Consider the following 25,148-nt stretch of genomic DNA (forward strand, 5'->3'; position numbering starts at 1 on the left):
GTTTGCTAACATTTTCATGATTACTGCTTCAGTTCTGTAGCATGCTGTTAAGCTAAGCGACCCTCCACAAAAAATACAAATGTAACTGATAAAGGTTAATTGATGCAAGTCTTTACTGCATGTTTTGTAGTGCAGAACATCGGGGCATGTACCGTCATATTCACAATAATGTGCTCTTATCTAGCTTCACATACTGGAGCATTAACGATCAGGCTTACTGTTGCACAAAAGTGCTTAACAGTTGAACGCAATGAGCACATTCAAATGAGATGGGTGGCATTGTCAGCATCTGACCAATCATAATCACAGAACCACTGAGAGCAGAGTTGTTTACAAATGAAGAGCAAACTATATTAACAATGGATAAGCACATAAGTCACACTATACAGCAACACATCTGTTGCAGCAAATAAGGAGGATGTGAAAGAACATAATTGCTGTATAGTATATAGTGTTAAATAGCACTGCATTAATTTGTGTGTACTTTAGGCATGTGTGAGTACTCTGTAGGACTGGAATAACACTACCCAACTATTTAAAGATAATAGTTGTGTAGTGTAAGTATAACAGCTCTATCTTTGAGACCAGAGAAGATCTGACTAAAATCACAGTGGTGGATTGTATTAAATTACAAAACAAAACAAAACATAACAAATTTAGTCTTTTTCTTTAACCCTTTAAGACCTACCATAGAACCAAGTCCACCAGAGCTTATAGTATATTTTTACATGCTGTGGAGCCATTTTTTGGAGCATTTCAAGTTGCTATACATCAATACAACCGTTATAGCCCAAATTTTAATAATATGTCTGCATTAAGTGCATAGTAATTACATAAATTGCAAAAAAGTGCAATAAACTACAAAAAAATTGAAAATCGTTTTTGTTTTTTAACATATATTTCTAGTTAGAGAAATTTAAGAGGCTTATCCTGTTAGAGTTTGTATTGTTGATTGTCATTTATGCTTAGAAATATTTAACCATAGATGCTTAGAGGTGTATAATCAATTGTGTAGTGATAAGTTGTGTGATCTTTAACAGGCTACAGAGGCTTGGTGTGCATTCCACACTAGAATGCACACCTATATCCTGGGAGCATGGGAAAGTTCGTACCTTGTTTAATTGTGTTATGGTAGGATTAACGTAGTTACGTCTGTTCTAGTCTAAGTGCTTTTTGTGTATAAATGAACTGCTGGACTTCCTTACTGTGTTATCTAGGATGAGGGGGGGTCTACCCTCTTCCTGACCAAGGATGTTTGCTTGTGTGCTTTTATGACCCTTTGATCAGCAGTACCCCCCCCCCCCCCCACACACACACACACACACACACACATCCACCACACACACACAGGCAAGGTACTCTTTGTGTGTATGTAGACGTCATATGTTAATGAACCTATGCATATTCATGTAACCTCAATAAAAGGACAGTGGAGAACGGACGAGAGCAACTGGGGTCAAGCGAAGGAACGGCGCCTGTCCGGTTCTCTCCCGTGCACGAGAAACATGAAGAACCTTGCCTACTTGTGTCTTGCTTTGCAGTGTAATTATATTGTCTTCAACGTTCCAGCCGATGGGTTCAAGCTACGAACCTATCATATCCCTCAAAACTGTAAATACAAAAAAGTTGCACAAACTAGTTTCCCACCAAAGGAAATTTATTTTAAGTGTCTTCATAGTTTTATTTTTGAGATACACCAATTTCCATATACTGCAGGAAAAATGAAAAAATATATTATAGTGCAAATTTGCAAAATAACAGCATATGCATAAAAATAAACTATTTCCAGCAGTGCAATATGAGTCCTCAGCATCCCAGAAACGACACAGAAAGTCATAAAGTCAAACATAACTTTTAAAAACACAAGTATAGGCTCATAAGGCCACGATGGTAAAAAACTACATTTCCGCAAAATGACGTCACTTCCGGTTTCGGGCAGGTCATGCCGGACATGCGATAGTTCACGCTAATGGACGTACGAAGTGTTACAAACAGCGTATCAGATCGGCAAAGCTGTTTCTGGAATATTATGTTTTTGTTGCTGCAAGCGCTTTTTATTCAGTTTTTGCAAAGCTATATGTGGAAGGAAACTGTGACCGAGGACAAGCTGATGGCATAAGATGTAAGTACAACTCCTCCGGTTTCATATGCAAAAAAAATTATTGCGCTAGCTTAGGTGGTTGCAGTGCTACCGGGATTTAAAAATAGTTACGCAAAATGGAGCGTGTCCGCTCCTAACGGCTTTAAAGGGTTAAGCAGACCCATTGGTAAAGAGTCTGTAGGCAAATAAAGAACAAATCTATAGACATAATGTAAATGGGTACGTATACTTCCTTGCAAATAAATTTATACAAGGTTAACAAGTGCAATGCTGCAGTTCTCCCTGTTTTAGAGTTATACTCAAATGTTAAGGCTTATAGATCAATAAAATATATTTAGAATAGCCTGCAGCCAACACAAAGAAAAAAAAGGGATATAGTTGCTCCTAAGAATCCAAGTTTCTTATTTGTGCTTAGATTGCAAAGGCAAAGATTTTAAAAGGTCTCTAAAAATAATACTACTGGCCCTCATACCACCACACCCACTGAAGTTCAGGGGATCTCCCAGTAGCAGACTGGCCCATTTTATATCAAGTGCCACCATCTCAAAGGGATGATGATGCACAGAATCATATCTGTTATTAATCTCTGTCTCTCTTCCACAGCATGTCTTTATCCTGTCTTCCTTCTCTCTCCCAACCAATCACAGCAGATGGCCCTGCCCCTCCCTGAGCCTGGTTCTTCCTGTTAAAAGGAAGTTTTTCCTTCCCACTGTCGCCAAAGTGCTTGCTCATAGGGGGTCATATGATTGTTGGGTTTTCTCTGTATGTATTATTGTAGGGTCTACCTTACAATATAAATCACCTTGAGGTGACTGTTGTTGTGATTTGGTACTGTGTAAATAAAACTGAATTGAATTGAATTGAATTAAACAGTTGTCGACCATTTCAAAGGATATTTAAGAGGCGGGAAATGCCTTTGAGGGAATACATTTAAGATAATGAGATTAAATGATTTGTTGGAATTATTCAGTGTTACTGCTGTAGGAAGGCAAGATCTGTACAGAAGACATTCCATCCTCTGAATTTTAACATAAAGAAGTTTATGAAAAGCCAACTTTCAACAACTGGAAGTAGCACAGGGAGGCACGGGCAGAAATGATAATTCTCTTAATCCAGATCAGACGGTGAGGTTACACAAGAGAGATCCTTATCTGTCAACGTGAGGGCAAAGCACGGTTACTGTGAATGAAAGTCGAAGCCTCACACATGCATAAACTCTTGAACCGCCCGCAAGTAAGCTAATGAATCAAACATAACATTTTAAAGTGGCAGCGTAATTATTATGATGGTTGTGTGGTAAATGGGGAAAGTCAGCGAATTGAGGCGTCTTACTGTGAGTATTGATAAAACTGCACAGACACTGCTGCTGAAATTAGATTTTTTTTTAATTTATCTTATCTCCAAAAAATTTAGCATCTACACTCTTTACAGTCTGCTTTACCTGTGTTGCTATCAAAGGCTTTTTTTGTTTGTGGCTGCTGCTTGCTGCTTTTCTTATTAACACCCAAAAAATAATAGAAAATAATTCTCTCAGACAGCTTCTTCATGTGTTGAATTCTGTTAATTGCCATTTAAAGAAACAGTCTTTCTTCTGTCAGCTGTAAATGATACCAGTGAAATAACTTGGGATTTTATCCAAACTGCACTTAAAAGATTACAGGCAGGGAGCACAGATCTCATTTAGTTAACTTTTTGGCTGCTATTGTTTCCTGTAGAAAGTGAATTTGGGGATTTGTGAGCAGAATTTGCTTACTTTGATACTGGCCCTTTCTAATATAGAGAGCCTTCTGTGACATTTCCAATCAGTAACTGGAGCTGCAGACTTTTTGTGCTTGAGGCAACTGATCTGCTGCTCTTACAAGATTGGCAGCCACTGCACCGGGCCACAACCCTGAAACCCCACACGGATATTAGAGAAACAATCTGGGAAATAAAGAAATAAGGAACTAAAGGTAGTCAGCAGGTCAACCCATTCACCTTGTCGTCCCTTTGGATTTCTTGGCCAAGCACCAAGCCAAAACACTGAGGGGCAACATGGAGGAAATGGGTTTCACCCTGATCTCACACTTTTAAACAGATGGTGCTTTTTTTCTGCAAAAGTTATTTAGTTGGAAATGTTTGCTGACCACGCGTTGCCCTTCAGTTTCACACAGGAGTTGCCTAGGAAAAAGCTAGGGTTTCCTTATGTTAATTTGGGAGGGGGTGGGGTCCATGTTTGAAGAAATAGTCATAGGATTTTTCATTTCAGTGCTGTGCGTCTTTTCACTTCTTATTTTTGCTCTCTCTCACGACTAGCTTAGGGTTAGACACTAAAACTCGTTTTAGGTTAAAATATCTCACTTCAAAAAAGCTGAAAGGTAATGTACAATTAAGATGACATCGGTTTCCATTTCTAACAATTTGGAAGGTAAACCTAAGCCTGGCACACTGACACAAAGGGCACATTGTGGAATGCTAGCAGTTTTTATAGGATGACAGTTCAATAAGGAGAGATCTGTTGGAGAAACTGAATATGATTTACTGAGATAACAAAGTTAGACTCCAATGGCCCATCATGGAACAGAATCCCAGTCGTGATAGGGTTTAAGACGGGACCCACCGGAGTCTAGATGCTCGTGGTGGTGTCAATGAAGACTGAGGTTTGGATAGGGGAAATGGGGAGGAGGTGGGTTGCGTGAAATATATTCTGAAAGGGAGAATCATGGAGAGCGCAGATTTAAACTCTGCAAAGCAGAGGCCTGTTGGCTCAAAGAAGGTGGGCAAGAACAGGATTGGACTAAAGTAATGAAGACAGCATTGAGCCTGACAGCAGGGAAAGCAACTTAACAGCAGGCAGAGGACTGATTACAGATTTTCCTTGTTGAACTTACACACAAGCTCCATATTAGACAACATGGCACCGACAAAGGTCTGGAATGAAATACTACACTCAACAAAAATATAAACGCAACATCTTTGTTACTGCTCCCATTCCCCATGGGATCGACGTAGAGACCTAAAATTCATTCCAGATACACAATATAACCATCCCTCCCAAACAGTGGTCACAAATCAGTCCAAATGTGTGGTAGTGGGCACATCTGCTATATTGAGATAATCCATCCCACCTCACAGGTGTGCCACATCAGGATGCTGATCTGACATCATGAGTAGTGCACAGGTGTACCTCAGACTGCCCACAACAAAAGGCCACCCTGGAATGTGCAGTTTTGTCTCACAGCAAAATGCCACAGATGCCACAAGCAATGAGGGAGGGTGCAATTGGCATGCTGACAGCAGGAATGTCAACCAGATCTGTCGCCCATGCATTGAATGTTCATTTCTCAACCATAAGCCGTCTCCACAGGCGTTTCAGAGCAACCAGCCTCACAACCGCAGACCTCGTGTAACCACACCAGCCCAGGACCTCCACATCCAGCAGGTTCACCTCCAAGATCGTCTGAGACCAGCCACCCAGACAGCTGCTGGAACAATTGGTTTGCACAACCAAACAATTTCTGCACAAACTGTCAGAAACCGTCTCAGGGACGCTCAACTGCATGCCCGTCGTCCTCATCGGGGTCTTGACCTGACTCCAGCTCGTCGCCGTAACAGACTTGTGTGGGCAAATGCTCACATTCGATGGCGTCTGGCATGTTGGAGAGGTGTGCGCTTCACGGATGAATCATGGTTCACATTGTTCAGGGCAGATGGCAGCTGAGAATGTCCCAGTTCTTGCATGGCCAGCATACTCACCGGACATGTCACCCATTGAGCATGTTCGGGATGTGCTTGATCGGCGTATACGACAGCGTGTACCAGTTCCCACGAATATCCAACAACCTCGCACAGCCATTGAAGTGGAGTGGACCAACATTCCACAGGCCACAATTGACAATCTGATAGACTCCATGCGACGATGTATTGCACTGCATGAGGCAAATGGTGGTCACACCAGCTACTGACCGGTTCTGGGTCCCCAGACCCCCAATAGCGCAAAAAACTGCACATTCCAGGGTGGCCTTCTGTTGTGGGCAGTCTGAGGTACACCTGTGCACTACTCATGATGTCAGATCAGCATCCTGATGTGGCACACCTGTGAGGTGGGATGGATTATCTCAATATAGCACATGTGCCCACTACCGCACATTTGGACTGATTTGTGACCACTGTTTGGGAGGGATGGTTATATTGTGTATCTGGAATGAATTTTAGGTCTCTACATCCATCCCATGGGGAATGGGAGCAGTAACAAAGGTGTTGCGTTTATATTTTTGTTGAGTGTATTTGGGCTGTTGTTTATTTCTTCTTTCCATTTTAATTTCAGATGCAATGTTTTTATGACACATCCATCGACCCCAGCCTCCTCCTGTCATGGACTACACATCCAATCACAATACCACCTGACTTCCTGCTTTTATTAGAATTTTTTTTGTCCTTTTTCAGGGAAGGCGTGTTATACCTTCTTTTTAAACAATAATAAGTTCTATGAAATGATTTTCTTTTGCATTGAAATTTTCAACATGGGTATTGGCCTATTTAATATCTATACTGACACTGTTGGCCTGTGCACAAACAGTCAAACTGTTCTCTCCTCTGTCACTTGTATAACTATGAGTTTACTACACTAAGCAGAAACACTTGGTGAATGTTTCTTGTAGTAATGATGGGTGTGTTTTTAGGTGTACGTAAGTTTTGACTACACAGTTAGATAGAAACAAGGTCATTATACACATGATTTCATAACTGGCTTCATAATTAGAGCAGCAACCACAGCAAACTTGAAAGTATTCTTACAGACATTATACACAGCGGCTATGAGACACAACAGAGGCTGAACATGTGAGGTGCAAGCTTAAGAAACAAATTCAAAATGAATAGATGTCCTTTATATCTGATAAACAGACCAAATATATGTCAGAGTATGTCAGTTTTGGCCGGCGGTCATAGGTTCTGTCCAATAATATGACGCGAGACTGGAGTAAAAGACATCCATGGATTGGCACTTTATTAAAGAAGGAGCACGATAACAGCACAAACACTAACTACAACTAAACAAAATGGCTTCCTTTTATATTCTACCTTTTCAGGTGAGTATCCGGAATAGCCCAAGTATGGGGGTTAACTAATCAACATGAAACATAACCCTCCACACAAACAAACATACAATAACATTAAAGCACATCACAAACATATACATATTTCCAACACATACTATAAACAAACCAATAACATAAGCTTCACTCATTTCTATCTAAATTAAAACCCTCTTTAACCATACTCCCTAACCCGGCACACTGGTCTGCTCCAAGAGCTCTTAAACAGGTGATTGAGCCGCTTTCACTCTTTTGCTCCACATCCTGCAAGAAGCAACCAGGACAGGTGAGTACCTTTACAAGTTCTCATTTCACATATGTTTAGGTTATTGATAAATGATTAACTGCAAACAGCTCTAACTTTGGCTCTTCTCCGACACAGGTAGGATGGCCAGTCCCACTGTCTCTTTTCTGTTACAAGCTGTCAATTTAATCGTATGTCAAATAACCTAATAAAAGACTCCATAAGAACTAATGTGTTTTCTTTAATACCCTATTTTAAATTCCCAATCCAACAATTTATTATTAACAATACCAACCAGGTAATGGAACCCCTGGTCTCCATTACAGAGTAGTACGGTTAAAGAAAACTAAATCTCATAAAACCCAAAATATGAAAACATTACTAAAACATCTATTTTCCAAAATGACCCACGAGCTACAACAACTTTTCCATTATTATGTTTTACTAGATTTTTTTGACTTTATTTACTTGGCTTTGATCTCATTCAATAAAAGACTCTGACTTCTTCTTAAAGTGTTTGAGCCCTTCAAAGATAAAAAAAATAAAATAAAAAAATAATCACTGCAAGTAAATGGGTACTATTAACACTCCCCCTGCAGTGCAGAGCTGGCTGTGTGGTGGTATGCAGGTTGCCCTCTCTCTGGCTTGTCTCTATTAAACGGATGGTGCTTTTGGCAACAGAGCCTGTGTGGCTGGTTTGCCCGGACTATAAATGATGTCTGGTCTCCCCAGCAGGTTACAGACACTGCAGAATACTCATTATGGGAGAAGATCCACCCCAGCACCACAATAGCAGTGCCTGTTTCTATGATCAATTAAGAAGGGCTCATCCTTAAACAGGACCTCACGTGCCACAGAGGGCTCGAGGGCTGATTTAGCCTGGCTTAAAACCAACATAGATTTGACTAAAGATGGGAAACCTACAAATATGTCGTGAGAGCCGGGAAGGGTGCACTTGTTTTACACCTGAGTAGCCATGGAAACAGGTTTCCTATAGTTATACTGTGAGACAAACAAAAGGATAATCAAAAGGAGATTTTTTTAAATATATTAGAATATAGTGGACTGATGGTGGTATGGACAATATCAGTCATAAGGGGACTGTGGGGGGCCACACAGGGGCAGACTGCATTAGAACAAACTGTCAGTAAAGTCTGAACAGCCAAGTGTCATTAACGAAAACTCTACATATCTCACTTTTGGAGCATATCTCAAGCAGAGATGGGCAGTAACACGTTACAAGTAATATGTTACTGTAATCCAATTACTTTTTTTCAAGTAACGAGTGATGTAATGGATTACTATTGTAAAAAGTAATCAGATTACTGCTAGTTTCCCGTCAGCACGCTGCGTTACTGTGTTACTAAACTGTGATTTTGTTTGTGAGAGCATCTCATGACAATGATGTACGACCGTGCGACGTTCGTGGCAGCAACAGATGTGTGCAGATCAACAATGGATAATATGGAGTGATGGAGAGAGCACGACCATGCAGCGTTTAAAGTGTGGAAGTACTCACATTACTTTGAGTTTGATTCCATAAAAAGTGACAAAAATATTAGTGTCAGATGTTCAACCTGCGTGGGAAGAAAACTTCTTTCTACAGCAAAAAATTAAACTTCTAATCTGAGCGAGCAGCGAGCACGCTGCCACGGGAACGTGATATTCACAGAGAAACCCCCGGATCCCTCCACTGACATGAGTGCTGTGGGCAAACCTCCACCCGCCCCACTCCTGCTAAACAGGTGACAATAGATTTAAGAGCTGCTGAGTCTTTGATTCTATTTATTTTATGTGTTTTACTTGCATCTATTTGAAAGAGTGTAAACACAAAACATTATTTTATTTTATATGGTGGAATATGCAGGAAATTGATTTAAATGTTAAACAATTTCTTCAAGTCAAAGACTGTTGCATATAATTTAATTTTTGCTTGATGCAATGTGCATAAAATTAAAAGATTAAAACTCATGAAACAATTTTTAAAAAGAGACGTTTCCATTTGATTAGATTTTTTATGACTGATTATGCAGAAAAACTAGAATTAGGCTGAAAGGTCTGTTGCTTTATTCTGTATTCAGGTTGCGGATCATGTTTTTTAAAAGTAACTAAGTAACTAATTACTTTTGAAAATAAGTTATCACTAAAGTAACAGAATTACCTTTTTGGAGAAGTAATCAGCAATTAGTTACTAATTACTTTTTTCAAGTAACTTGACCAACACTGATCTCAAGCATTACTTGTACTTATATTTTCTAATGTGTCTTATATACAGGGAGTGCAGAATTATTAGAACCCAAAAAACTCATTAATATCAAAGCTGAATGTTTTTGGATGTAGTTTTTAGTTTGTTTTTAGTTTTAGCTATTTTAGGGGGATATCTGTGTGTGCAGGTGACTATTACTGTGCATAATTATTAGGCAACTTAACAAAAAACAAATATATACCCATTTCAATTATTTATTTTTACCAGTGACACCAATATAACATCTCCACATTCACAAATATACATTTATGACATTCAAAAACAAAACAAAAACAAATCAGTGACCAATATAGCCACCTTTCTTTGCAAGGACACTCAAAAGACTGCCATCCATGGATTCTGTCAGTGTTTTGATCTGTTCACCATCAACATTGCGTGCAGCAGCAACCACAGCCTCCCAGACACTGTTCAGAGAGGTGTACTGTTTTCCCTCCTTGTAAATCTCACATTTGATGATGGACCACAGGTTCTCAATGGGGTTCAGATCAGGTGAACAAGGTGGCCATGTCATTAGTTTTTCTTCTTTTATACCCTTTCTTGCCAGCCACGCTGTGGAGTACTTGGACGTGTGTGATGGAGCATTGTCCTGCATGAAAATCATGTTTTTCTTGAAGGATGCAGACTTCTTCCTGTACCACTGCTTGAAGAAGGTGTCTTCCAGAAACTGGCAGTAGGACTGGGAGTTGAGCTTGACTCCATCCTCAACCCGAAAAGGCCCCACAAGCTCATCTTTGATGATACCAGCCCAAACCAGTACTCCACCTCCACCTTGCTGGCGTCTGAGTCGGACTGGAGCTCTCTGGCCTTTACCAATCCAGCCACGGGCCCATCCATCTGGCCCATCAAGACTCACTCTCATTTCATCAGTCCATAAAACCTTAGAAAAACCAGTCTTGAGATATTTCTTGGCCCAATCTTGACGTTTCAGCTTGTGTGTCTTGTTAAGTGGTGGTCGTCTTTCAGCCTTTCTTACCTTGGCCATGTCTCTGAGTATTGCACACCTTGTGCTTTTGGGCACTCCAGTGATGTTGCAGCTCTGAAATATGGCCAAACTGGTGGCAAGTGGCATCTTGGCAGCTGCACGCTCGACTTTTCTCAGTTCATGGGCAGTTATTTTGCGCCTTGGTTTTTCCACACGCTTCTTGCGACCCTGTTGACTATTTTGAATGAAACGCTTGATTGTTTGATGATCACACTTCAGAAGCTTTGCAATTTTGAGACTGCTGCATCCCTCTGCAAGATATCTCACTATTTTTGACTTTTCTGAGCCTGTCAAGTCCTCCTTTTGACCCATTTTGCCAAAGGAAAGGACGTTGCCTAATAATTATGCACACCTGATATAGGGTGTTGATGTCATTAGACCACACCCCTTCTCGTTACAGAGATGCACATCACCTAATATGCTTAATTCGTAGTAGGCTTTCGAGCCTATACAGCTTGGAGTAAGACAACATGCATGAAGAGGATGATGTGGACAAAATACTCATTTCCCTAATAAGTCTGCACTCCCTGTAAAAGTAAATGTTATATTTTATGTTGATATCTATTATGCCACGATGCCATTCATATCTAACAGGAAGGTTTGTGACACAGCAGGTTCAGTCTCTATCACAGACAAACAGACAAACACAGGCATTTACAAGCAAGCTTTCACTTTTTTACAAAATGCTTTAATAATTACCTTCATGCTAACTATGAAGCTATAATTTGCTCAGATCAAAATTCAAATCCACATAAAATGGTGAAATGTCACACACTCCTCCCCCCTCTTTTTCTTATTGTGCCCGTGGACACCGAATGACTGTGATCATAATGGACATGCAGTGGGGTGAGATCAACATCTTAAGTGGTCTTTCCTGCAGCCCTGCATCAACATTTAACCAAAATTGCTTGAGCCCACCTGCTGAGGAAAATTAGCCTTGGACCTGAAGTCATCATTTTTATAGTTTACCAAAATATTAATGGAGATTTTCACCTCATGGTGTAACATGATGGCAAATTTACTGTCTGCCTGTGAGGAAAAGATGAAATTAGTTGCTGTTGAAAATCAGTACATGAAACCAAGAATCATCACAGATAAAAAGGCAGTACACCAGATCTCCACAGTGGCTTTTCAGTAGTAAAAATATGCAGGTGAGGGATATGAATAAAAAAACAAAATATGTTCTTTTCTCACATGATTTCAAACAGTGATCATTTAACAGAGGTTTAAGAGCTTTGTTCAAAAAAACCCCAATCATTCAGGTACTACATCAGATTTACAAAGAAGCTTTCTCCACTCCATTTTGTCGTGTGACGTTTCCGATGCGACCCACTTTGTTTTTAACTTTTGGGATTTCTTTGGCTTTTCCCAGGTTTGTAAACAAAAATGTGTTTTTAAAAACTAGCCTTGTTAATAAAGTTTACATTGAACAAACTGGTATTACCAAAGAACTATTTAGTTCTTCTTTTTTTTTTTAATTCTAGTTCTTTAAAAGAATGTTTTAGTCATAAAAACATGATTTTGTGATGTTAATTTTTCAGGTTTTAAACACAACACACAGCTGGATGGCTTTCCAAAGACACGCCTTTCCTTTCTTCTTTTCCAACTTCTAAAATAAATGCTCACTAAAATGAAACTGTCCCTGGCCATAAAACAATGCCTCCTTAGCCAGCTTAGAGTGCTGAAAGGGGAATTGATAAAGGAGGGTAGAGCAGACAGGAAATCAAATGTTAGTACATTTAACAGATGCAACATAGCTGATGTAATGCTTAAAAATCATCTTTGGAGAATAAAATAAATGCTGCAACGCTGGCTGGCAAGGTTAATATGATGGCTAAAATATTGGAGGGGTGGGCTTTTATGAATCACGCTGAAATATTAACTGTGAAATACCAGCACAGCTGCAGCTGAAGTGACTGTGAATGTCACAGGAAACACAGGCCAGGATGCGTCTTTGTTTTTCCGCCTGTGCTTTTCCATCACCGTGGTTATTTCGGAGCATTTCATCTTCATTTGGGTGGACGGACACTTATGAGAGGAAACTGAATGTGAGAGGTGCAGATAGTAGCAGGCACTCAGAAAATAACATGCAGCTGCTTTGCTTTTTCTTTTTACCATGCTGTTTCATTTTTAATAGGCCTACATACGCTTGAGCTTTGTCTTCATTTTTCCCTACGCTAGTAACATAACAGCAGCACAGGCGAAAACAAAAATGTGAATCCATGCATAACCAGGAAGCAGAAGGGTCTAAATAAACAAGTTAGATTACCCTGGCCACAAACTTCCTTTATATTTTTCACCCTCTCTTACTCCTCCCTTGCTCTGTGAACACGGACAAACTGAGCCAGCCGCCCTCATCTCCTCACATCTCCCAGGTCCATTTAGAGGCTAAGAGCCCCAAACACTCGTCTGAATCTTAATTAGATGTCAATCTGCTTGGAGGCTTTTCAACATCATAAAATGAGAAATCAAAAATATGCTGATTCAGATGACTGTTAACCTGGGATCGTTCCCGTTTCACCTACACTTGTACAACACAGTCATTTTAGCAAATTAGCTGTTTCATCATCTTATCCTGAAGAAGGGAGATGTCAGCTGTCAGCTTTATTTTGTTGATATGCATAATCATTTTCTAGCATGTGGGGCAGTTTTCTCTGGACAAGTTACATTTTTGTGTAGTTAAGGTTCCAAATTTTACACCCCTGAATCTGCAAGTCATGGAATCAGAGCTCGGCTTTGAATTGCTGAGCCGGTGACTTCTGATGTCCATCCATTTTCTTAACTGCTTATGTAATAGTCTTAATCATGTGTTGTGTCTGTTTTTATCATAAATTAAGACTATTTTCCTCTTTCCTTAATTAGCAGTTAGTACCATATTAGGAAGGGATTTTTTTTTTTTTTTTTACCATTTAGGCCTCAGTTCAGTAATGGTAGACAAATATTTACACATACAGGTCTTGGATCTTTAATTCTACTGTCCAACTTACAGCCCTCCACAACACAAACGGTAAGCATAACATTAAAAAAAAGGCAGTGAACATCCACTAACTATTACTCTGCTACACTTACACAGTCAGGGTCTCAGACGTCATTGGGTGAGAAGCAGACAAACCACAAACAAGTGTCATCCTGGAATTACTGGGATTAACAATTAACACGAGACACATGGCTGTCATTATGTGGCAGGAAGTTGGAGCTTCCAGAGAAAACCCAGGGAGGACCTTTAAAATCCTAACCACAGTACTGCTCTGAATTTGGAATTATGCTAACTTTAAGACAGCCATATATAAACTGTCACCCCAGTCAAGCTCCAGAGCACCCTGAAGGAGCTTATTAGCACTAATAGTATTCTACTAATTAGTGCCAACATCTGCTTTTAGACCAAACCACTGCACAGAAACAGCTTTAATCAAAGGGATCAATGATCTGTTGGTAAATGCAGATAATGATCAGACCTCAGTTTTATTACTGCACTGCTAGATCCAAGCACTGCCTTTGACACTGTGGATCACTGTATTTTATTGGATAGGCTTGAACATTTTATCAGAGTTATGGGAAATGTTTTGTCATGGCTCAGATCCTACCTGTGCGGGAGATCTCAGACTGTTAGTTTAAAAATGATCTCTCTGAGACCTGTGCAGGGAGGCATGGGGTCCCTCAGGGCTCTGTACTTGGCCCATTGCTGTTTTCTCTGTATCTGCTGCCTCTTGGTGTTCTTCTGCGTTCTTTTAATGTAACCTTTAATTGTTACGCTGATGACTTGCAGCTTTTTTTTTGCTCCTTTAACCATTGGAAACTGTGCTGACTTGTCTCACTTAGAAGCTTGTGTATCTGCAATTGGGGCTGGTTATCTGATAATTTCCTGCCTCCAAAATTTGTCCGCAAAAATTGATGACTATGTCATAAATTGCAGGAACAAGGTAAAGAACTTGGGCGTGTGGTTTGACACGGTGCTCTACTTGAGTGAAAGAGACAACAAGAATTGGGTTTTATCACCTAAAGAACATCGCTAAAATCAGGCAAGTTTTACCACTTGACATTGCAGAGATTCTTATCCATGCATTTGTGTCTTCACACATTGGCTATTGCATTGTTCTTCTTTCTGGGAAGTGCGTTGCACTACCGAAGAAAGGTTTTTGAGGTTTACAGATGGTACAAAATGCAGCTGCTCACATTTTAGCCAAAACTGGGAAATTTGAGCACATTACCTGCAGTGCTGAAGTCGCTTCACTGGTCGCCTTGTCAGGTTTGAGCAGATTTTAAGGTCCTGTTGCTCACCTACAAGGCTTTAAATGGTTTGGCGCCTTCATATTTCTATGTTCCTTCCTGTGCTCTCCGATCTCAGGATACTGGGTTCCTAAAAGTTCCTAAACCCAGACCTGGTCTTAGTTCTGTCTACCAGGTTTTAAATTATACTTTTTTCTGTACTGGTTTTATTTTCTTTTATTTCTCTTTTTATCTTCAAATAACTGTTCAGCACTTTGCTTGAAACGGGCTTTATAAATAAAGTTATTATTATTATTATTATTATTATTATTATATTGCTGCATTCATCTTTCCCTCGACCCTGACTAGTCTTCCAGTTCCTGCTGGTGAAAAACATCCCGACAGTATGATGCTGCCACCGTGCTTCAATGTAGGGATGACATGATTCTTGTTATTCAGGCCAAAAAGGTCAATCTTGGTTTCATCAGACCAGAGAATTTAATTTCTTTCCTGAGAGTCCTTCAGTTTCCTTTTCCAAGCAGGCTGTTGTGTGCATTTTCCTGACGGGTCATTCTGTCTGCCCCCACACAGGCCTGATTAGTGCAGTGCTGCAGAAGTGGTTCTCCTCTCTATGTTGGAGCTCTGTCAAAGAAACCATCAAGAGTTTGGTCACTTCCCTGACTGAGGCCCGTCTACACCGACTGCTCAGATTGGCTGGGAAACCAGCTCTAGGAAGAGTTCTGGTTCTTCTTCTTTTTACGAATGATGGAGGTGACGCTGCCCATTGTGACCTGCAATACAGCGGAAATCTTTGTCATCTTCCCCAGGTCTGTGCCTTCATACAGTCCTGTGTCAGGGGTCCACACATAATTCTTTGAAATTCACAGCTTGGTTTGAGCTCAGACAGGCACTGCTAACCTTATGCAGACAGATGTGTGTGCCTTTCTAACTCATGTCCAGTCAACAGAACAAAACATCTGACAGATAATCAGTGGGAGCAGGATGCACCTCAGCTCAGTTTTCACCATCATGGCTGAGGCTGTGAACACTTATGTGTTATATTTTTGTATTTCATTTTTAATAAATTTGAGTTTCAAACAAACATTTTTCACTTTCTCTTTATGGGGTTCTATGTGTAGAGGTGAAGAAATGAATGTAATCCATCACAATTATGCAGAAATACAACAAAGGTAGAAGGTAGAAGAACACTTCTCCAACTCCAACCCCCGACGCATGTGGCAAGGACTCCAGACCATTACAGACTACAGGACCACCAAACCCTCCCCCGCATCCTCTGATGTCTCCTTCCTCAACGAGCTCAACAACTTTTATGCTCGTTTTGAGCGAGGGAACCCCACAACCACAACCAAAGCAGACATGACGCCAGACCACCAACCTCTGACTCTCTCCCCCACCGATGTAGGAGCGGTGCTGAGCAGGATCAATGTCCACAAGGCTGCAGGTCCAGATGGCATCCCCGGGCGTGTTCTCAGAGCGTGTTCTGGGGAGCTTGCAGGAGTGCTCACAGACATATTCAATCTGTCCTTGGCCCACTCTGTGGTACCGGCCTGCTTCAAATCCACCTCCATCGTCCCGATACCCAAAAACTCCAACCCATCTTGCCTCAATGACTACCGCCCAGTAGCACTCACCCCCATCATCACTAAGTGCTTAGAGCAGCTGGTCCTAGCACACTTCAAATCCTGTCTCCCCCCCACCCTGGACCCCCACCAATTCGCATACCGCCAGAACAGGAGCACAGAGGATGCAGTCTCCATCGCACTGCACTCTGTCCTCTCACACCTGGACAACAACAACACCTACGCCAGAATGCTGTTTATAGACTTCAGTTCAGCATTCAACACAATCCACCCCTCACAACTCATCAGGAAACTGACAGACCTGGGCATCAGCTCCCTCATCTGCAAATGGTTACTGGACTTCCTGACCAACCGCCCCCAACATGTCCGGCTGGATAACCACTGCTCATCTACCATCACAATGAACACCGGTGTACCACAAGGCTGTGTGATGAGCCCTTTCCTCTACTCCCTCTTCACCCACGACTGCAGACCTGCTGATGGTTCCAACACCATCATTAAGTTTGCAGATGACACCACGGTGATTGGCCTCATCAGTGACAACGATGAGGCCGCCTACAGGGAGGAGGTGGATCGTCTGGCTGAGTGGTGCGACACAAACAACCTGCTGCTTAACACTGAGAAGACCAAGGAGCTCATCGTGGACTACAGGAGGAATGCTGACCCACATCCACCCATCCACATTAAGGGGACGGCTGTGGAGCGTGTGAGCAGCTTCAAGTTCCTGGGAGTCCACATCTCCGAGGATCTCACCTGGACGACCAACTGCTCCAAGCTGGTCAAGAAGGCTCACCAGCGCCTCTTCTTCTTGAGGACCCTGAGGAAGAACCACCTGTCCTCAGACATCCTGGTGAACTTCTATCGTTGCACCATCGAGAGCATCCTGACCAACTGTATAACAGTCTGGTACGGGAACTGCTCTGCCTCGGACCGGAAGGCGTTGCAGAGGGTCGTGAAAACTGCCCAGCCCCAGTAAACACCAGTATGTGGGCCCCACATGGGCTATGGGGGTTCCAAGTGGGGATGGGCTTACAATGGGCATCCAATCTGGGACCCACCTGGGTTAGCCAGGTAGGACCCACCTGAGCCAGCCCAGATGGGCTATGTTCTATGGGCACCATATGGGTAACATATGGGAAGTTGCATGAACAGGCAACTGAGTTTAATGACCTTAGTTAAGTATAATTATTAGTCATGTGTAAGTATAAACATGAATTAAGATGAAATAACTGATAATAAATTATGCCACAGGCAGCATATGTATATTTAATTAATAACAAAATATACATATAAAATATATTAATATAAGTGAAACACAAAGAACAGATATGACTTAAAATTGTAAGACGCTTAATAAAATAAAATAAATGGTTTTACATTTGAGTGGGAAAAAAATTTCACTCCATGTAGGAGGGTTAGGGTTAACCCTTTTTGAAATCTCGCGTTATTTCATGAAATATCACGAGGTTTTCTTGAACCCCCCCCCCCCCCCCCCCCATTCTGGAACATTCTTCATTTCGCGCCCTTGGACAAAGCTGACAGTTAAGCTGACAATTTTTGGATTAAGTGCATCTTTGAGCTACGAACTTATCTGCAGTAAGGGTAAGAACTTTTTTGACTTAATTTGAATCCCTAAGTATAAATGAAATGTTTACAAAGTTATGATGCTGCAAAGTAATGAATGGCACAAGTGCTGGCAAACTTTTTCCTAGCACTCAAGCAATGCTAAGCTAGTTGAAATTTTTACGTAATGTTGGATTTAGCCAATTTTCACAGTTTGAAAGCATTTTCTGGTGTCCTGTATACTGCTTAACTAGCACCAAAATTAATTACTGCGTGTACTTAACATCAAGTTGTACTTAAACGTTATCTTGGTTTTTCTCTATGATTAGTATTAATAAAGGACTGTATTAGACCAATTTAACGAAGTTCTAATTTTTTAAGAGGAATATGGGAGGGTATTTTCACTATCAGAGCAACCAAAATTGCTTTGGTGTTGTCTTTATCAGCTTCATTCCTCACCGCTAAGTGATGAGGGTAGGCCATGGCCATGAGCAACTAGTCCCCAGCTTTTGCCCCTGTGTCAGGAGCATGCACAGCAGTCAGAGAGGCAGATCAGTGAGCACTCTATTTCTGTAGAAGACATCATCATTTTTCTTGCCATTGTTTTCATTTTTCCAGAAAAAGCAAATAAAATATAGGTGTTCTTGATTTGTTTGGGTTTTTTTTTTCATACACACTTTAGTATGCAACTTTATGTGTGTAGTTGTTTTAGTGAGAACTTAATCAGAAATAGTGTACTGACTCTAGAATCTGCCTCTCACTGTTGTGCAAGCTCTGTACATGAGGGAAACTGATTATTTAAGCAGAACTGATCGGTCTTGTTAGGGCCACAGTGCCAACTCCTTTTACTATGATTGCTGTGGCCCTCCTTTTTTCCTTTTGTAATGTATATTTGGCTAGAATCTACACATTTATTTATTTATAAAAAAGAAAAGCAATTGCTCTTTGGATGTGGTTCTAAAGATCTGTGATCTTTAAGTGTTTGTCTGGTGCCTGATTTGTGCATGTGCACTGTTATTTTAATTTGTTTCATTATGGCTTAAATTTGTTTGAATTTTGTGCATGCTCCTTTATCAACCTTCCTTCATGGACAGCTTGTGTGGTTATTGGCCAGGAGGGTTTGCAATGACCTCAAAACTTGAGATGTTTGTTGTTTTGATTATGACTTGGCTGACTATGGCTACTTATAAATTGCATAGTCACACTATTACATTAATATGTTATTAATATCTGTATATTGGTTTGATTTTGCTGTTGGACAGTGGAGTGAATAGTAGCAAGGGTTATGTGTGGTTTATCTCTTTCTTTATTTTTACAGACTTTGACATAAGAAGCAGTGTATATTTCAAAATTCATTTATATTCAAAATTTGATTCATGCCAGAAATATACTAGTAGGAATCTTTTTTTGAGTTTGTAACAATTAGAATTGTTACTTTATAAAGCGATGTCAGGGTCTTTTATTGTAATACAACAGCTTTTAAGGCTGGTGTAAGCATCACAGCAGATGTCTTTATGCCAAAGTAACTGAGGATAAAACACAGAAAAACATGAAGGAGATTTTCCTGGAGTGGCTTTTTAAATCAGATAACCTTAGAAATATTCTGCAGTTGAACAAAAACTGAAGAAAACCATGAATCAATATATGAACATTACCTGATGCTGCTGAAGTAAAGCAGAGCAAAGTTACAGAGGTTTTATTAGAGGTTTTATTAGAGGTTTTATTAGAGAACAAGCTGAGTTTTTTGCAATTTGGCATAATTTGGCACAAAAAAACAACTGACAACAGCGCTAAGCACAACCGTACACTGATGTATAATAAGCAAGGGAATAATGTGGAAAACAGATTTCAGATGGGGAAACTTTTCTCGAAGTACACTACGAGAGAGCTGTGCAGGAAGTGTGATTTTTCTTTTTTTTTTCTTTTTTTTTTTTAAATTGTGGTGAAAACAAGACAGCAAGAGGGAATTAATGACAGTATTTATCAAATATGAAGCGTAGTTTGGATCTTCTTTTGCTGCTGGTTCAGTTAATTTTGGTTGGAGAGTGATGAAACCTGCATCATCAGAATTAGTGAGCTGTCGGCTTTCAGCCCTGACGGAGTGTCAGTGTACCTGCCCTCGGCGAAAAAGCTGACATCTCACACATTTTGATGCATCGGTTCCGCGCTTTGTGTTTACGTCTTTGTTCCTATATTTCTAATACACAAGTGACAGCCAAATGCTAAAGCGAATGAAATTTAAGAAAATGGCTTTATTAACCACGATTAATAACATGTAAATGTGCTTTGGATAGTTGTCAGGCCCCAATAATATTTCTGAGTAAGGACCTGTTGATGTAGTTAGTGTAACCTATCCAAGCTGTTACCCAGGTGACTGAAAAATACTACATTTTATCATTTTTATACATTTTATCTTTCAGAAAGCAATGGAGCAATCTGAGAGGACAAAGAGAAGAAAAATAGCTGCGAAAGTTGTTGAACATTTACGTCTCGTTTCACAGCAGAATGAGTTAGATCATCATCAGGACTTAATTTTTTTCTCAGATTCTTTTGAGAATAAACCCCTTGTGGAAGAGTACCATGATTGCGATGAACATGCTGGAGTCAGTTCACAAAATGAACAATCTGCAGACATTTTTTATGATGCTTTGGACTTTGACGTGTTTCCTGAAGACTCTGAAAGTGCAGACTGAGTCAGATTCTGGAAGCAGATTGGGAAAAGGGAAGCGGAAAAGGAGGTAATTATGTTTCTTTAAAACGCCTTAAAAGCAACAATTTATTGTGGTGATTATAAGAAAAACAAAAACAAGCTGACAGTATCTTTAGCAGACCATTACTGCTCACCAGATTTAGATATGATCTTAAAATAGCACTTTGTAACTTTTTGACTTTTAAAAATCAGTTTTAGACTCCTTTTGATGCCGGACTATACATTAATGTTTTTAGTTTGTAGGACTAACCAGTAACTAAATTGTTTGTGGGGTTTTTTAATATTTTTTTAAATTCATTTTAAGGCCAGTGATCCAGTCAAGCTCGGATGAGGATTGGGACAACGCTGCGGAACAGCCAGAGACCTCATCAACATCAGCAATGGAGAATAGACATTCAAGTGAAACTCCCCACCAGAACGTCACTCATCCATTTGTTCAGCTACCACCACCCTCAACTCCTTCACCTGTGGTTTCACAACCAGTTCCAAGACAACTTGTACAAGCCACCAATACCAGCATGTTTGTACGTGTTCTAACCCTCCTGGAAGACATTAAGGAGACTCAGAGGATCCACAGTCGAATGCTACAGTCTCTCCTCAAACAACGTGATGGACCAGTTGCTGCAGTATTACCCGAGGGTGCTGTTTTTCCTCTCCGGACAGTCGCAGACGTGGAAGCACTGGAACAAAAACTGATAGACCCTGTCTTCCTGAAAGAAGTGGTAAATAATAATGATGTAATGACAATAATTGATTAATGCCTCAATCTGCGTTTTATGCTAGCAGTTATGATTAAGGAAAGTTGGTGTTTGTTCAAACATGGTCAGTGCAATGAAGTGGCGGAAGGTGAGCTCCACAAAAGTTGCTGTTTTTGAAAATAAAATAAGTTGTACTTTACAAGTTGTGCCACGCCAAACCTTAAGAAATTACTTTTGGTGGATCAGTCATTTAGCTCTTTGCATTTACATCAGACAGTGTTTGACTTTGACACTTAACTCTTTCTCAATCAAATAGCATCAAAATTATTAAGCCTAATTACTGTGTAGCTGTGCAGGTTTTCTTTTAGGTGTGACTGATGGTACTACTGTCGGTAAAATTATTGTCCTTGTGTGTCCTAAGGTTGCTGTTGTGGCAGAGATCGGAGGGAGCACTGTTGATGAAGCCACCAGAAGAATGATGGCCTTCATTATGGACAATGCTCTTTCCAGGCAATATAACTTCGTTGGGCGCCATGGAAAGCGGGAATTTCGAGGGCTTAAGATTTTTGAAGTGCTATATGGTAAGCTCATTAGTTGTAAGATATTTTGTTGATGTTTGAATAACAGATGCTCATTTCAGCTGTAGTCAGTCTTCCAATCAATTTATCAGAATCAGAATCAGAATCAGAATACTTTATTGATCCCTGGGGGAAATTATTTTTTGTTACAGTGCTCCATTTTAAACCAACATTAAGACAAGACAGACAATACGCTAACTAAGAATAGTACAATATATACATATATATACATACATACATACATAAGTCACTTATAAATAAATATTTGGAAAAGAAACATGTGTAGCTGTAGCAGCAAACAGTGTGTTAAGTGGATGCGTTGTACAGGGAGATGGCCACAGGCAGGAATGATTTCCTGTGTCGTTCAGTGGTGCTTTTCGGTAATCTCAGTCTCTCACTGAACGAGCTCACTGATTTAAGGTTTTAATACTTTGGTTCTACATTTATGTGAGATCTTATGCCGTGTCACAGTATAAATATAAGTATGTAACAAAAAAAGAGAATTACAGCTGTGTCTTTAGATTCAGTAATATAGTCTCACTTTCTTGTGGTCAATATCTGTGCTTTACAGGCAGCTTGAAAAAAAATGCTCTTACAAGCCAGATTACCAGAAAAGAGGCAGAAAAGGCAGCATCCAAGTGGTTTATTGGTGCAAGAGATAGAGGAGGAAATCGCATGGCAAGGGCACAGTGTCGCGTGCAGGAGAGGTATACCTTAGTGACTCAGTTTAGATAGACTGTGGAGATTAAATTAATTACAAATACTGTATTATTGAGGGAAATTATGTTTGGGTTTTTTATGGGGGGGGGGGCATCAGCTCATGTTGTTCTGGAGGGTGATGGCTGCTGCCAGGAATGACCACATATTTCTCTCTGGTTTGCAGCATACTTGAAGACAGCTCTCACTAAACCGTTTTTTGGTTCCTCACTGTGTTACGGTATGTGAACAATTTCCAGTTATGTTTAGCAGTTTGTGCAATATTCTTCTTTGCACAATCAGCTCCAGGAACTCCAGCCAGTCAAACAACTTGATCAGCACAACTTTCAAAACAACTCCAGTAGTATTGCAAATCTGATGTTATTTGTGAAAAAATGCACTTTTTTTTTTTCAGGACCAATGGATCACTGAATGAGTGAGAAGCTGTGTTTCAGTGCATTTCTTTTTCGTTTAAACTGTATAACATTGATTTGTTATTGTTTTGTGTATACTGGGGACCTTTTTTGTCAACATGTTCTCTAAACAAAAAAAATATTTGTATAGTATATAAAAAATTACTGTTATACTGCATACTGTTTTAAAATGTCATATTAATCAGTATTAATAAAAAAGATAAACTGACTTTGTTGTACAGGTGATTTAAATTTTAGCTTACTGTAGTATCCAAAATCCCATCTGGGCAAGCACACTTGGGGCCACCATGGAAACTGAGGACAAAAGTAGCTGGGTCCCAGGTGGGTAACCCAGGTGGGGCCCAAATATCAGACCCGCTTCTACCCATCTTGGTCCCACACTTGTTTATTGGCTGGGCCTGATTTGGGGCCCATCCAGAGCCCGTCATTAACCCATCTGGGCAAACACACTTGGGGCCACCATGAAAACTGAGGACAAAAGTAGCTGGGTCCCAGGTGGGTAACCCAAGTGGGCCCCAACTATCAGACCCACTTCTACCCATCTGGGTCCCACACTTGTTTATTGGCTGGGCCTGATTTGGGGCCCATCCAGGGTCCGTCATTAACCTATGTGGGCAAACACATTTGGGGCCACCATGGAAACTGAGGACAAAATTAGCTGGACCCCAGTTGGGTTTCCCAAGTGGGCCCCAAATATTAGCCCTGATGCTCCCTATTTGGGCCCCACGTATGTGTGTTGACTGGGGCGCATCGCCGGAGCACCACTTCCTGCCATAAAAGACATCTACAGGAAGCGGTGTCTGAAAAGGGCTGGGAAAATCATCAAAGACCCCAGTCACCCATCACATGGACTCTTCACCCTCCTGCCCTCTGGGAGGCGCCACAGGAGCCTCCGGACTAAGACCACCAGGTACCGGAACAGCTTCTTCCCCACAGCTGTCAGACTCCTGAACTCTGCCTCCTGACATCTGACCCACGTTAAACTCATGGACTGAACATACACACACCCACAATGGACAACTGTACCCTCAAACACACAATAATAACATGGAGTGAACCACCACTCACAACCACTAGCACTTTATATAGCCTCTGTAGAAACTATCTACACCCTCACTTATCTTAACTGCACTACTGTATAGCTCTGTGTAAATAATCATTCTGTACATTCAATAATCTTTAATCCTACAACTGTTTACAACTTGCATAGTTCCCATTTCTGTATAGCTGTATATCTCAGATTTCTGTAAAGTTATTTATTTCATATTCTGTATAGTTTTTCATATTTATTTCCTGTTCATAGCCTGTACATAGCTTGTACTCACTACAGCCTTTACATACTTAGTTATAGAATATTCACAACATACTTCATACCGTGTACATTATAACATACCATAATAGACCCATTTCTGTAGTATACTTACATATCTATACTATTGCTAATATATATTGTAATATATCTATATCACTAAAGCACTTCTGGATGGATGCAAACTGCATTTCGTTGCCCTGTACCTGTGCATGTGCAATGACAATAAAGTTGAATTCTAATTCTAATTCTAATTCAAATGTTTCAAGAACAGTGTTTTGGTGTGTGCAAGAGTAAAAGGAGCTCTCCGTGGGACTCGTCCACCTGAACATTTATTAGGTGGGACTTTTTTGTAGGTTTTATGATATTCTGGTCAAAGATGTGAAACAATGAAGCAAAATGTTAACAATTTTCCCAAATCCTTTCCTAATATTTAGTCCAATCACATTGTGTTGTGTGGCTTTGTTTTGAACATATTAAAAAATACAACATCAAAGAAAACAAACACACACAGCATGTTTACTAACACATTTTAAAAATAAAATAAAATTATGAAAGATATTTATTTGATAAAAAGTACAGAAAAATATTTACTCCTGCTCCAGTTGGCCTCATCCATGACACCCATGAAGCAGTTTTCACCAAATAGTCCTTTTATTGCTGTTGAATATTGATGTAGTTTATC

At 40.3% G+C, this 25,148-nt stretch overlaps 1 protein-coding gene and 1 long non-coding RNA gene across 3 annotated transcripts in view; both read left to right on the forward strand.

Annotated features, from left to right (window-relative positions):
* The window catches only part of LOC145430852 (uncharacterized), a 407,956-nt gene that overhangs the window by 262,032 nt on the left and 120,776 nt on the right, over window positions 1–25,148 (forward strand). The gene's annotated exons all lie outside the window — the stretch shown is intronic.
* On the forward strand, window positions 18,728–23,362 carry LOC113029036 (uncharacterized). 2 transcript variants are annotated; one of them, XM_026179635.2, is made up of 6 exons: window positions 18,728–20,776; window positions 21,053–21,470; window positions 21,868–22,027; window positions 22,596–22,731; window positions 22,908–22,961; window positions 23,136–23,362. In XM_026179635.2, the coding sequence occupies exons 1-5, from the start codon at window positions 20,619–20,621 to the stop codon at window positions 22,930–22,932; spliced, it is 897 nt and encodes a 298-aa protein (XP_026035420.2). In that variant the 5' UTR covers window positions 18,728–20,618; the 3' UTR covers window positions 22,933–22,961; window positions 23,136–23,362. The 2 variants fall into 2 exon arrangements, with proteins under 2 accessions (XP_026035420.2, XP_026035429.1); XM_026179644.2 differs by lacking the exon at window positions 22,596–22,731.

This window comes from Astatotilapia calliptera, chromosome 2 (genome assembly GCF_964374335.1).
Source record: "Astatotilapia calliptera chromosome 2, fAstCal68.1, whole genome shotgun sequence".
Lineage (NCBI taxonomy): Eukaryota > Metazoa > Chordata > Actinopteri > Cichliformes > Cichlidae > Astatotilapia > Astatotilapia calliptera.